Source organism: Mytilus californianus, unplaced genomic scaffold, assembly GCF_021869535.1.
Source record: "Mytilus californianus isolate M0D057914Y unplaced genomic scaffold, xbMytCali1.0.p SCAF_5, whole genome shotgun sequence".
Lineage (NCBI taxonomy): Eukaryota > Metazoa > Mollusca > Bivalvia > Mytilida > Mytilidae > Mytilus > Mytilus californianus.
Genome location: NW_026262701.1, coordinates 115,719,647 through 115,734,960, shown reverse-complemented (window position 1 = coordinate 115,734,960; position 15,314 = coordinate 115,719,647). Strand labels below are relative to the sequence as shown.

The following is a 15,314-nucleotide window of genomic DNA, read 5'->3' as shown; positions in this document are numbered from 1 at the left end:
ATATACAAGTTTGAATATCATCTAGTTTTGATTTTAACTATGAACCTAATAATCTGACAAAATACCTCTTCCTCACTCTGAGGGAAGAAATACTGTGGATTCATTCATTTTCCTGGGAATCAATTTTTAGTGGATTAAGGAAATACCGGTATTGTATTTTTGTAGATATTTGATTTCATGATTTAATAAAAGTCTACATACAAACCTATAGAAAATTTGTACTTTGTTGAACATTTAAATCGTGGTTCACCTGTACTCATGAAATCCACAATTATTGGTATCCCACGAATAACAATGAATCCACAGTAAAAAAATTCATGTGATGACAATTCATTTAGATTCTAAATTCATCTCCTACAAAACCCACACAATTTATTACATTTGTTCTCCACAAGTAAATAACAACTTTTTGATCATGACTTTTTCATATACAAATTTCTTAATATTGAGACCAATCGCATTGAAATACAGATCTTGTGTCCATGTTCCGTTCTACTTTCTGTTTTAAAGACCTTTCTGTATTCTCTGGTTTTGTCCTTATGATACACATCTACAAAATGTTGGAAGCAGAAATTTCATTGGCTGGTGTAATTATAATCAGAACAGGAAGTAAATTGGAGTGTTTTCAGATCCTTGTATGCAAAGCATGGACACAGGATCTAACTTTTAATCAGTTTGTATTGAGGCTCTTATTTTACTTTTTATGAAATATTGGCTTTTTCTCTCTTGAGACATTTAAAGATCATAAGACAAACTGGATATAAACATATTTCTTGATACTTTTTTTACATTTATTTCCTACCAAAGTTTTTATATTTTAAGTAATATAATAAAAATAAGTAGATAAGTAAGCTGATCAGGTTTCACTTTTTGACAACCTCAAAAATGACATTTATAACATTCAATTACTAGAAATTTTGCCATAATATTGTTTTTTCACTATTTAATACCCTTTATTTGTGGAAGTTGATTTGTGGGTATACAATTTCACACTTATTACAGGTAGAATGCAAAGTTCTAAATCATTAAAAGTAAAACAGCTGTTGGCTATAAATATAATTTGTTAACCATAGAATTATATTAAAGAAATATTAGCATATAAATATTTCTGATTTATATCACCACAAGAAAATTAGGTCATAAATGATTTGTTTATAAATGTAACAAATTATTGTTTTTTTATACAATTGCAACATAGACCATAAACCAAGTTTTAGTAAAAGCAAATGTGAATAAAGCATAAATAAATAAATTCAGATCTGTTAGACACAGATGCCCTGAAATATTAGAAAAGGCTACCACTGGGACCTAAATGTAGACCTGAAGTTGGGCAAGCAGGGGATGAAAACCTATGCTGTAATGCAAAAAAATATTCAAGACTTATGGTTCGCAATATTAATAGAATAAAATGATATAAAACAAATCTAATTGAATTTATCCTCGTATTATGGGTTTTTCGTGTTATTTAGAATGCATTGTGACGTCACAATTTCCATTGAAAAAGCATGCATAGTACGAATTCATTTGACGTACGAAAACATATGATCTGACGATACTGATAAAATAAAGGTCATGGTGACCTAAATATAACTGAATGGTGTTGTACCAAGTTAGATTGTTATGGAACTGTAACGTCCTGACAAATAAACATAAACAATAGAGATCACAAATTCATAACCCTGCTTCATATTTGTTTAGATATGGCAAAGTTCATACTTTGCTCTGTAAAAATGCCAAAAATTCCTATAGATTAAAAATATAAAATAGGAAGTAAACAAATTTCATCAAGTATTAAATATTCTCCGACAGTTTCATTGAAATAAAGTCAATTATACAGATAGATGAATATTCAGACCAATGTAAGAGATGACAATCAAACAGAATCAATTTTGTCAATTTATCCACGCTTCAGCAGTCAAAATCATCATTTTAGCATTAAATGATGGTCAGTAGTATTTTCTTGTATTGTTATTGATAAATGATGTATTATATAACAGAATTATTAGATATCCTTCATATACTATTAGTTGTCTTTGAGAAATGGGTTGAACTCAAGAACTTAGTTAAATTCTAAGAAATGTATGGAGGACCATACATAAGTACAGACAAGTGTTATTCTTAATGCCCCTGGTGATTTATTAGAATAAATATCATTAATATTAATAGTGACTGAGTGACAAAGAAAGTTTAAGGCAATCTGAAGCAAGTTATTATTTTTTCAGCATTATTTTGAATAAAGCAATTACATTCAGATTGCTCCTCCCCCTTCATTTCTTTACCTTTTAGGGCTGTTGATAAATAAGAAAGAAATAATTAACAGTTTTCAATATGTCATGGTTCAAGGTTGGGTCAACATAAACATAACCTTTAAAAATCTTACAACTTTTAACAGAATTTGGTGATCACTGTTAAAAACCAGGACACATTTTCACAAGGCACACATAAGACTGGTTTTACTGGTTCCCAGATGCACTATTATCCTCAAAGGAAACAATAAGGATATCTTAACCTGTTGAATCTCCTGGTGTTGTTTGTTCATAATGAGTTTGAAAAAGTAACACACAAGACTTACAATTGCTTTGTGAATCAGTGCCTATATTATGGACATTTGACAAGACTTAAAGAAAGTTTAGATTTTTTAAATTTGTTTATCAGGATTATACTGAACTCAACATTATAAACAATTCTACAAATATCTATTAGCAAAGAACAAACAGTATGGTAACCTATTGTTGCTAACTTCTACATCATTTGGTCTCTGGTTGAACGCCGTCTCTTTGGCAAACATACCACATCTCCTTATTTTTCAGTATAATTCTATTCTTAGCTTCCTGTTTTGGGTTTGTTTTGGTTTTTTTTTGTAAAATCAAATGTATATATTGTCAAAAAGAAAAACAAGCTAAGCAATTTTAAGTGAAACTTTCACCAAAATGTTTTGAATACAGATTTGTACCACAATTTCATAGCATCATTCACACTCCATGTGGCTAGGCAATAACATTGTTTTCTGCCTGACAGGAAAAGGATAGCCTTCAGAGCATTATCCCATTTTAATGTTCTGAAGAGGTTCTTGATTATAACACAATTTTAGGTTATTCAAAGGTATCTGACACAATCTCGTATACCTGTGAAAACTTTCAACAAGTCTGAGGAAATTCTACATTTTCAAAATACTCCAAAAAAAATAGTTTCAGATAGAAAATTCAAAGTTGTGCTACAGAGTCATCTTTGACTAGAAGAACTACTTTATACACTGATTATGTCAAAGAATGTACATACATGGAGTATTAATGATTTACTACAAAGTGTCTGTATGGGATAAGAACAAATCAATAAAGTGCTTATACTGAGTGAAGCTAATTGGATTTTTTTTCCTTACAGAACTGGTGTTGATATCTGTTTTTGGAGGAGAAGGGGGAGTATTCTGAAACAAACAAGATACATTAATTGGTCTACACAGAATCTATAAAGCTATGTGTAGCTTATGGTTAGCTTATATCCAAATCTATAAAATACAATGGTTTTATATATTCATAAAAAATAAGTAATGTTGAGTGGTGCAATAAGAGAGTGACTTGCATTCATATTTGTGTAATTCATCACTCAGAATCTGAAGAACTTTGGGTATTTTAAAAAGTGTACTCATACCATTGTAATTGTCTCACCCAATGTAATAAACAATGGTTTATCAACCATAAGCTTAACATTGTTTTCTTTTTGTTTAAAATTATGAAATCACCCATAGTCCTTACGATTCTGAAAAGGTCATCAGATATAGGTAATAGTATTTTAAAGCTTTGGGAATATAAAAGGACTTCTGCATTCTTATATAATACTGTTAATGCTTAACGGGTGAGGGAATATATATATCAATATTCATCTAACAGGAGATATTTTTAATGTCACACTTTTTTTCACTGATATGCAAAATTTATTGCTATTTTACATATTTTTTCTTTGATCTTTTTTGTGATAATTTTTCATATCATGCTACTCGCTTGAGATAGAAAATTATTGTCAGATACTAAGCGCACATGCGACGTTGTCGATGTAAACATCAACAACGTCATAGGCAAAACAGCGATAAACAGATTATCAATGATCTTTCAAACTCAAGATTGTTTGTCGGCCACATCTCATCTCAGGGCTGTCGACCTTCGGTGAGATTGTAGCTGAGAGACACCCTCTTGTTTGAAAAACCATCAATAATCTATAACTATCATGTCGTAACTGGTTAATGACACTTACAATTCGATTGAGTGTCGTGACCCTTATAGATACATGTCAATGCTATAAAATTGGGAAGACTGTTAGTTTTAATTAAAATGGTATATGCAAAAACCATATCCACATCACTATAACTCTAGCATTATACCTTAAGTTTTCTTTCTATTTCTAGGGAGTTAAAATATATTCTAAGACACACAAAGCTCTGGCTATAACTTTTAACTACATGCTTCCCTCTATTTAATATGTGTTTTAACTGAGAGCACATTCTTTTGCAACACTTTATTCCAATGTATTTTTATATAGTAGATTTCAGAATTTAATGCTAAAGGAATTGACAACAGCTTTTTTATGATTGTTTTTATTATGACCAGAAAATTTTGTACAAAGACTTTTAAATAGAAAAACTTTTTTTTGTAAGGAACCGACTTCCTCCCTTTAAAAGTATAGAATATACAATCAAATGAAGTTTTTGGAATAAACTGTAGCAAAAGAAGTGTTTAAACTTTTTGTTTTGAATGAACCTGATACCCTCACACATAAAATAAACGAATTTATCTACAATCAAAAACCAGCAACAGATTTTATGTAGCAGAAGACAACTACACTGTAGATGACTAGAGTTTTAGTGACTACGTTTTTAATACCTGTTGTCAATAAATCTGGTATGACCATTTTAACGACCCCACCTAAAGCATTTCCACCTAAAATAATGTCAACACATGGTTAAACCTGGTTTGTCCAGAATTAATAAGCTTTGCATATGTAGAAGTCAAAATTTCATGTAAGAATACAAATAATACCTTTGATAAATAACAATTTTGTCTTCTAAATGTAAAATCAATGTAATTGTTGTAACGACAGAAATGTCTAAATGGCATGAAGATTGATTGGATAAAGATTTGATGATTCCAAAAGATATAAATTTCATATATAGAATTGAACCTAAAAGCAATTTCAAGTTATTCTATATTTTCTATCTAACTTTCCAAGTCTCACTATCATCCTATAGTTTCAAATCTAATCTTAAAAGTCTTACTAAAACTACTGGTGGTGCAATAACTGACTTGCTTATTAGGACAGCTTTAACCATGCAAAGCAATAGTTCTGCTTATTTTTATATAAGTTTTTATTTCACTTTTCAAAAAGAAATAACCTTTCCCTTTGTATACAACATATCTTCTATGGAAAAGAGTATACAAGGGCAAAGGTCATTGTTAAAGCATATTTAAAGTTGACAATGGTTGTTTTACCTGCAGTAGATGTTGGCCGGAAGTTACGAAATTTACTTTTCCCTCTTTGCCTCTTACAAGGTTCATCAAGGTCATCTATGCAAGTTTTGTGTACACTCATTTCACACCCTGAAAAATTCAAACCAAACATACTTTTATGTTCAATGAATTTATATACAACTACAATTCAATTTGATGCTCAAAAGAATTCCACTACCTTTTTTTCCACCTTTATACTTATTGTTAAAGTGTGCATTTGTGAAATGTTATTGTGACTCTTTCACTAATGATATTCTGACATGCCACAATGGATGTAATTTTACATAACAAATATCTGTTTGTTATGACATAAATTATCTATAAAGGTGCGGTTACAGGGTATGATTTTCCATCTGATTTTTAATCTGATTTGACACCATGGCCCAGATAAATCGTAAAGCGTATTATTCAAGATCTAATTTTCCATTCCATAACCAAACAACATCCGATTTTAGTGTTCACACAATGCAATTTTTGTTGAATTCACTTGGTAGGTAAAAATTTGGATTGAAAATTGTACTGTGTAAACCGCCCTTAAGATTAATGTAGCAAATTTTCGATGACATGGTAGGAAAATGCTTACCCCATCGATATTTTTTTTTTTGGTTCCCTCTTGATTGTCTTTTTTCGTAATTATGGTGGGATTCCACTGTTCTCATTTTTTCATTGGTGTATATAGTTATAATGTCATTATTTCCTGATCTTTATCTGGTTTTTTTTTTTGGCAGTAAGTAAAATGGTGACCATGTCACATAAAAGTCCTTCTTGCAGATCATCAGAAAATAATGTACAAGCATTTATTCTTTCTATCTTAAAACATGAGGAAAACACTATCACTGAATCTTGTGTGATACATTTTTTTTTAAATCTTGGCAACTAGAAAGAGACATAAATAACCAGAATAATCAATATCATTGCAAACAAAGCAAGACCTTTCCATGGGAATCAATTTTTGTAAATATTAATTCAAAATATGTTATACCTAGATATCAAGTTTCATCAAAATTCCAGCACTATGAATTATTAAAAGTTTTATGGCTGCCACTTGATAATTAATTAGATTGGGAACCAATCCAGATCAGCATATTATTTACCTATATATTTATATTTGAACAAATGATTGCCCAAAAAAGATGTTCCTCAAAGGTTCAGATTTTTTTTAACATAATGTAAGTTTTTACTGCAATACTTTTTTTTTTAAAAGTTATCACAATCAATTTTTGACACTGGGTGTCATTTTGGAATTTGCATGTTAAACAAGTCAAAATTCCATATACATTGAAACAGGCTTTCCTTTTATTGGTATAAATACTGTAAATAAAAAAAATTTGGTTGAGACAATCTTAAATGATGGAACGACATAGAAATGCTGACTGACGAAAAGACATGCGAATGATTACTATTTGGCACCAGCCAGACCCGTATTATTGTTTTAGAATTTGAAAATTTAGCTGCCTTAGTAATTTTGTCTCTCAGAAAAATCAGTGGTAGAATCCCTATATTAAGTACTATAACAGATGATCTACTATGGCAATGATGAACATGATAACATATCAAACATATGACAATATATAGTTGGGCTAAGGTGACCTACTTTGGCAATGATGAGCATGATAACATATCAAACATATGACAATATATAGTTGGGCTAAGGTGACCTACTTTGGCAATGATGAGCATGATAACATATCAAACATATGACAATATATAGTTGGGCTAAGGTGACCTACTTTGGCAATGATGAGCATGATAACATATCAAACATATGACAATATATAGTTGGGCTAAGGTGACCTACTTTGGCAATGATGAGCATGATAACATATCAAACATATGACTATATATAGTTGGGCTGAGGTGACCTACCTTGGCAATAGTATGCTTGGTAACCAACTCCCCAAATAACTTTATCACAGTGAATACATTTTTCTACTTTATAATAATGCTTTAACTGAAACTCGTGTTGCTGCACCTGTAAAAATGACCAATATGAATTAAAAGAAAATATAAGGTATACATCAATGAAACAGCATTATAAACTTACAAATAACCAACAAAAAAAAGCTATAGGACAAAAAAATTCTTTGACAATAAAAATGTGTCTACCATATGTCAAGCTTTAAATCTTCACAAGTTGTAAACAGTTGTTATCTATGTTACCTTATAGTATACATAGTGGGAAAACAAAATTATCTGTTTAACTATGTCATTTGAATTATACATGCAAATACATAATTTCTTATTTTCATTAGTTATTGTGATAATTGCATTAGAAGCTTGTTAAATTGAAATTTAAAAATTGTTAATCTATGCTGCATATTTATTAAAAACATCGAAAAAAAAATCCACATAGTTCTTAGCATGATACAAATTCCTATAACTACTGTGGATTCATTATTTTTCGTTGGATACCAATTTTCGTGGATTTAGTGGGTGCAAGTGAACCACGAATTTAAATGTTCAACGAATTGCAACTTTTCCATTGGCTTGTATGCAGACTTTGGCAAAAACCATGAAATAAAAAATCCACGAAAGAGTAAGTTTTCCTCATTCCACGAAAATTGGTACACACGAAAATAAATGAATCCATAGTATTCCTTTTATCCACAACTAAGTATTCGAGCAGAACAGTCTGCTCGATGTCGACAAGTTTCGATATAAAATATTGTCTTTATATGATTGTAACGATTTAAAAGTTATATCATTTTAATAAAAGGTTGTCTCAATTTAGTACATGTATATGTGGTCTTCTTGATATATTCAAATTAAAAGTTTACATCAGATTAAGGTCCGTTTGAATTTTCCAGGTAACTTAATTGAAAAAGTGTTAATCTTTGCTGAATCTCAATTGATTTTGTTGTTATTTTTTTCCTGAACTTCTCTTATCTAGCTTTACAGTGAGGTAATACAGCCAGTAGACAAATAAATTTTGGTTGGTACACAAGGAAATTATTGGCATAGCAACATTTTTAACCAATTTTACACACAACTCCTTCAGCCTACTTTTGTTCTTTGCTACATTACGAGGCCAATAACAGCATCATATGGTTACTTAGTTTTTATTTAAATTCAGTTTTATTATTACTATTTAACAGAAAGTTTTCTTGTGAATTAATAATCAATACAGTCCTTGCAAAGAAAATGCCAAACCATAAAGAGATCATATTTTGAGAGTTTGCAAGGGAGGTAATTTTTTGCCACTAGATTTCCTTCTGTTCATGTGCCTATATAAAACACACAACCTATATCATAAATCCAAATAGCAAGCCAGTTCATTTCTGCGAAAGCATACAAATAGATCTGTTCTTAGGATTTGGGAGATAAATTTGTAAAGCACTTTTAAGACATTTTTTCCCCCTTTTTTCCCCCCTTTGTTTTCTATAAATTTTACAAGTTTTGCCCAAAAACTTTAAATAACAGTAAAGGATGAATTTCATCTGTGACTATTCATTCAATCAAAGTTCTTTTGAGCACTGAGTGGGTTTTGAATTCAATTTGGCCAGTGAACTTTGCATCGTATTAAGCAAAGAAACATATTTAGGCAATATTGTGAATTGAGTTATTTCCCTTGGTTCATAAAAAGAAGGGCAATGTTTTGCCGCCTTATTCTTAATAAAAAAAAGTTCTTGAAAAGTATGGTAATAAATACACATTTATGTATTAGATATATGAGCATATATTACCAATCATTGCTTGATATGATCACGGACAGCATTAACATTCACACGAAAACTTGGGAAACTTATATTATTCCTACCAGTTTGTCATATTGTTGTGTCATCTAATTTCCCAAATCACAAAAATTTTTAAGACCAGTAAGACTAGTCCATAACAAAAATGCCTCCATATCAAAAAGTGCATTATAAATTATGTATATTCACCATGAAATCATTTCTCAACAAAACCCAGTCAGGAGGTCATATGAGCAATATTTAAAGTAAATGTTTGTCAATGGAAAAGCATTTACTACAAAATTTAGTGCAAGGGTTTTGATTGTGGTCATCCATGCATAGTTATTTAGTACACGGAAAAAGAATACAGTTTAAAAAGGTAAATCAGGAGTTGCTAATATGTGCTTAAGTATATAATCCCTTACTTTGCTGACTCTCATATTTAATCATGAAGAAATGGAATGTCATTCTCTTACATGGTATACAGTAATTATATATTTGAAAACATTCAAGGGCCTGCCTTTATGTGAAAACATTTGCTCTTGTTTGTATTGAATATAATGGCCTATATATATGTGAGAAGATTTGTTTATGCTATTATTGTATAAGAGGGCGACAGTGATGATAATTTATTGCTACTTACTGTGTTGACTTTCTTTAAATAAAGAATTTATTATCATTATTATTATTATTATTGAGTCTATTAAATTTTCATCTCACTTACACAATGCACAAGTAGAGATAAGTTTGAAATACAGCTAACCAGCCAGGAACTATTGGAATTTGTCTCCAATTTGTCTAATCTTTACCCAACTAATGTTATTAGTTCAACATCCTATATTTAGCTATTATTTATAAAAAGAGATTAGCAATGTCTTAACAAACTGACAATTTTGTTCCTCATATTTCAAATATTACATGGGTGCCACATCTGGAGCAGAATCTGCTTACCCTTCTGGAGCACCAGTCTTTAATGTTTATGTAGTATTTTGTAAAACTGTTATTTGTTTTTTGCCATGATTTTGTCTATTCTCTTTGCCTTGTGAGTTTTCTTGTTTTTCACCATGATTTTGTCGATTCTCTCAACTTGTGAGTTTTGATTTTCCCTTTGGTATGTTCAGCCTCTTTTTCACATTTTTATATCAGGTAAAATTACAAGCTCCTTTTAAATACAACTCTGTTTAAAAGAATACTATAAACATCTCCCATTTAAAGAGTTTTTCTGACAGTTTTTACTCTTTATCCAAACTTTTTCGACTCAGCCATATTGAAGACAATATATATACAGAACTTATTTTCTATTCATAATTTGTTTACCTTTTTCTTTTGTTGACCTATCTTTAATAATCGTTTATCTTTGGCTATAAAACTCTGGACTCTGTCCATGGATGAGTTGTGTCTATTTACACCAACATTACGTAGGAATGTATTGAGGGCCCAGCCCATTGCTAATTCTCGTTCTGATTTTATTGCATCTTCACCACCATCGCCTCTGCTGTAAAATGGTAACAAAAATTGAAATGAAAAGAAAGCGATGAATCTATAAATAAATGTGGAAAGTGTCCACATGTGGACATAGATGATGCCCCCGCTTGCATATCATATCGTTATAAAGGGACATACCTGAAGAACGGTAAAAGTGAAGCTACCCAAATTTGAACTTGATCTGACTTTTGTGGTAATAAGCATTGTGTGTAAGTCTCATAATATTTGGTTGAGGCTAACTTAAGTACAGAACAGAAACTAAAAATTCAGCAATTTTTCTATTTGTAAACATGCACAATATAGAACGATTGTGTATAAGTTTTATAACATTTGGTTGAGACAAACTAAAGTTAGAGAACGGAAACGAAAAATTCAGCAATTTTTATGTTTATAAAGGGACATAACTCAAGAATGGTAAAAGTGTTGCCACCAAATTTCCTACTTAATCTGTATTATGTAGTAATAAGCATTGTGTATAAGTTTCATAACATTTGGTTGAGGCAAACTAAAGTAAGAAAATAGAAACAAAAAATGTGTACTTGATCTTAGTTTTGTGGTAATGAATATTGTATATTGGTTTCATAATGTTTGGTTGGGTCAAACTTAAGTTACAGAATGGAAACTAAAAATTTTGCAATCTTTCGATTTATAAAGGGGCATAACTCAATAATTGTTAAAGTGACACTACCCAAATTCAACTTGATCTGTGTTTTATCAGTGGAAGTCAAAATTAAACATTGCATTGTATAAAGCATTGATTGCAGTTGATTCAACTATAATCATGGACAAAGGAAGATAACTCCAATTTTAAAAATTACTTGATATTTAGAAGAAAATAAAAATTTTGCAATTTTTCCATTTATAAAGGGGCATAACTCTAGAACGGTTAAAGTGACGCCACCAAAATTCAAATTTGATCTGTGTTTTGTGTTAATAAGCATTGTGTACAAGTTTCATAACATTTGGTTGAGGCAAACTTAAGTTAGAGAAGGGAAAATTTTGCAATTTTTCCATTTATAAAGGGGCATAACTCTAGAACGGTTAAAGTGACGCCACCAAAATTCAAATTTGATCTGTGTTTTCTGGTAAATAGCATTGTGTATAAGTTTCATAACATTTGGTTGAGGCAAACTCAAGTTAGAGAACGGAAACCAATTTTGGAACGTAAGTACGTACGTACAGACGGATAAGGGTAAAACATAATGCCCCCTCCGCTACGGCGGAGTTGATCAGGACGAGAACAAAGTACAATTATTTAATAGGTGGGTTCTGTAAAGGGAGTTGATCAGGACGAGAACAAAGTACAATTATTTGATAGGTGGGTTCTGTAAAGTGAGTTGATCAGGACAAGAACAATGTACAATTATTTAATAGGTGGGTTCTGTAAAGGGAGTTGATCAGAACGAGAACAAAGTACAATTATTTAATATGTGGGTTCTGTAAAGGGAGTTGATCAGAACGAGAACAAAGTACAATTATTTAATATGTGGGTTCTGTAAAGTGAGTTGATCAGGACGAGAACAAAGTACAATTATTTAATAGGTGGGTTCTGTAAAGGGAGTTGATCAGGACGAGAACAAAGTACAATTATCTAATAGGTGGGTTCTGAAAAGGGAGTTGATCAACTTCAAAAAAGTGAGTTAGATTGAGAACAAAGTACATGTATTGGAGGGGTTTTTTTTTTTTTTTTTTACCTTCATCTATTTTCAGTTATTCTGAAACAATATATTGTTCTGGTAATCCATATCATTTTGTATACAAGCATTTTAAGAACATTAAAACTTTGTTTATTTTATCTAAATACTTACAAGCACCTGTCTAGATGAGGCATTACATATTTTTCTACAACAGCTATTTCTTCATTTTTCTTCATTATGTCCTTTAACTCATGAGCACCAAACATAGAAGCAAACCCTAGAAAGATCAAAACACTTTTCAATCATTATATATGAATAAGGGGAGATGAGAGGTATACATCAATTTGACAGCAACCCAATAACAAAAATATAATAAATCGCACATTGAATTCTGAGAAAACATCTACAAAGATGGAGTGGGTAATGGTTGATAAAAACATGGATGTCATACTGCCAGGCTTTTAGTATATCAAATCTTCAGTTTATAAAATATTTAATTGAACTCAAGCTAAGACTGCAACTCCAACATACAAAGCTGACCTTGGGTTTTGGCTTTTTTGTTTTAGACCCTTTTTGTTATAAAGTTCTTCAATGTTTTAGGTATATTTTGTTTCCAAGTCAAAATCTTTCATTCAGCTATTAAGAGTAAATTCTGTTATAAAAATTTCTTTAAAGGCATCAAAACTTGTATAATCTCTACCATTTCAACCAACTATTGAGTCATCTTCAAATAAAGAATAATTATTATTATTATTATTATTTTTATTTTTATTTTTTTTATTTTTATTTTTATTTTTTTTATTTTTATTTTTATTTTTATTATCAAAATGTACATCTCAATGTATTATCTTGTGTGTATATCTAAAAAAATAAGTAGAGAAGGATTTGAAATAATGCTAACCAAACAATAGGCTGCATTTAGTGCAATCTTCTGAAGTTCACCCCCAAAATAATATTAAATTCTGACACCAAACCACTTTTATTTAAATTCCTAAATTGTTGATAATAAATTTTATATGGACTTTGTCTTGTCTTTTATATGCAAATAAACAGCTCCATGAGCGCATGATACGCCCGTCGTCTTGTGTGTGAATTTTTATGCAATAAGCATAAATAGTTTCTGACATACGGCGTGACATGCGAAAACCCCCTTTTTTTTTTACAAAAAACTCAATATCTCTAAAATAAAATTTTGAATCAAAACCAAAAAGTATACAGATCTTTAGATTAATATAACTAAGAAGTGTGTAAAATTTTAAGCAATAATCATAAATCGTTTTTGAGATACAGCACGACATGTGAAAACCCCACTTTTAAAAAAAAAAAAATCAATATCTCAAAAATAAAATTTTGAATCAAAACCAAAAAGTATACAGATCTTTAGATTAATATAACTAAGAAGTGTTTAAAATTTTAAGCAATAATCATAAATCGTTTTTGAGATACGGCGCGACATGTGAAAAACCCCTCCCCCTTTTTTTACAAAATACTCAATAACTCAAAAATAAAATTTTGAATCATCACCAAAAAGTATACAGATCTTAAGGTTAATATAACTAAGAAGTGTGTAAAGTTTTAAGCAATAATCATAAACTGTTTTTGAGATACGGCGCGACATGTGAAAAACCCCTCCCCCTTTTTTAACAAAAAACTCAATATTTCTAAAATAAAATTTTGAATCAAAACCAAAAAGTATACAGATCTTTAGATTAATATAACTAAGAAGTGTGTAAAATTTTAAGCAATAATCATAAATCGTTTTTGAGATACAGCACGACATGTGAAAACCCCACTTTTAAAAAAAAAAAAATCAATATCTCAAAAATAAAATTTTGAATCAAAACCAAAAAGTATACAGATCTTTAGATTAATATAACTAAGAAGTGTTTAAAATTTTAAGCAATAATCATAAATCGTTTTTGAGATACGGCGCGACATGTGAAAAACCCCTCCCCCTTTTTTTACAAAATACTCAATAACTCAAAAATAAAATTTTGAATCATCACCAAAAAGTATACAGATCTTAAGGTTAATATAACTAAGAAGTGTGTAAAGTTTTAAGCAATAATCATAAACTGTTTTTGAGATACGGCGTGACATGTGAAAAACCCCTCCCCCTTTTTTAACGAAATACTCAATATCTCTAAAATAAAATTTTGAATCATCATCAAAAAGTATACAGATCTTTAGATTAATACAACTAAGAAGTGTGTAAAGTTTTAAGCAATAATCATAAATTGTTTTTGAGATACGGCGCGACATGTGAAAAAAAACACACATCTGTTTTAGTAACTAAGTCCCGTAACTCAAAAAGTTTTAATGTTATTTTCACCAAAACGTATACAGATCGTTTGACCATCATAAGAAACAACTATGTTAAGTTTCATGAAATTTGGATAAGTCATTCTCAAGTTACGGTGCGACATGTTTACGCCGGACAGACAGACAGACGGCCGGACGCCGGACATTTGTATACCATAATATGTCCCGTCAAAAATTTGACGGGCGTATAAAAAATGAAGTGCAACTTTTGTTAATGATTGAGATAAATGGTATTACCTCCAATCCTTTAAAAAAAGTGTATTTTTTTATGTCTGGGCCTTTTATAGCCGACTACGGTATGGGTTTTTCTCATTGTTGAAGGCCATACGGTTGCCTATAACTGCTTACATCCACTTTATTTGAACTTTGGTGGATAGTTGTCTCATTGGCAATCATACCACATCTCTTTATTTTTACATTAGTACAAGTCTTACCTATTTCTTTTTTGGCACAAAATTCTTGCAGCATATTTTGTAATTCTGTCTGTACACTTAATCGTGCATGATCAAAGACTTTCCGTAATATATCCTCCTTATCATTTCTATACACTAATATATTGTCTATTTCTACACTTATACTTTCATCCACATTCAGTTTTAAAGGCTGAAATTAGAACACATAATAAAAATATTAATAAGAAAAAATATGATACTGTGGATTCATTAACATTATTTGTGGGGTAAACAATTTTTGTTGATTTT

The 15,314-nt window shown here is 30.3% G+C and overlaps 1 protein-coding gene across 26 annotated transcripts in view; it reads right to left on the bottom strand.

Annotated features, from left to right (window-relative positions):
• LOC127700732 (rho guanine nucleotide exchange factor 12-like) overlaps window positions 1-15,314 on the bottom strand; it is a 137,280-nt gene that overhangs the window by 40,136 nt on the left and 81,830 nt on the right. For 18 of the 26 annotated variants that reach the window (XM_052204374.1, XM_052204372.1, XM_052204375.1 and 15 more), the window contains 9 exons: window positions 15,048-15,216; window positions 12,463-12,568; window positions 10,487-10,664; window positions 9,813-9,824; window positions 7,365-7,470; window positions 5,481-5,588; window positions 4,875-4,931; window positions 3,380-3,424; window positions 2,247-2,288 (listed from right to left, as the gene is read on the bottom strand). In XM_052204374.1, coding sequence (XP_052060334.1) covers window positions 2,247-2,288; window positions 3,380-3,424; window positions 4,875-4,931; window positions 5,481-5,588; window positions 7,365-7,470; window positions 9,813-9,824; window positions 10,487-10,664; window positions 12,463-12,568; window positions 15,048-15,216 — 823 coding nt within the window. The remainder of the gene's footprint in view (window positions 1-2,246; window positions 2,289-3,379; window positions 3,425-4,874; window positions 4,932-5,480; window positions 5,589-7,364; window positions 7,471-9,812; window positions 9,825-10,486; window positions 10,665-12,462; window positions 12,569-15,047; window positions 15,217-15,314) is intronic. The other 8 variants (XM_052204354.1, XM_052204355.1, XM_052204351.1 and 5 more) reach the window with 8 other exon arrangements.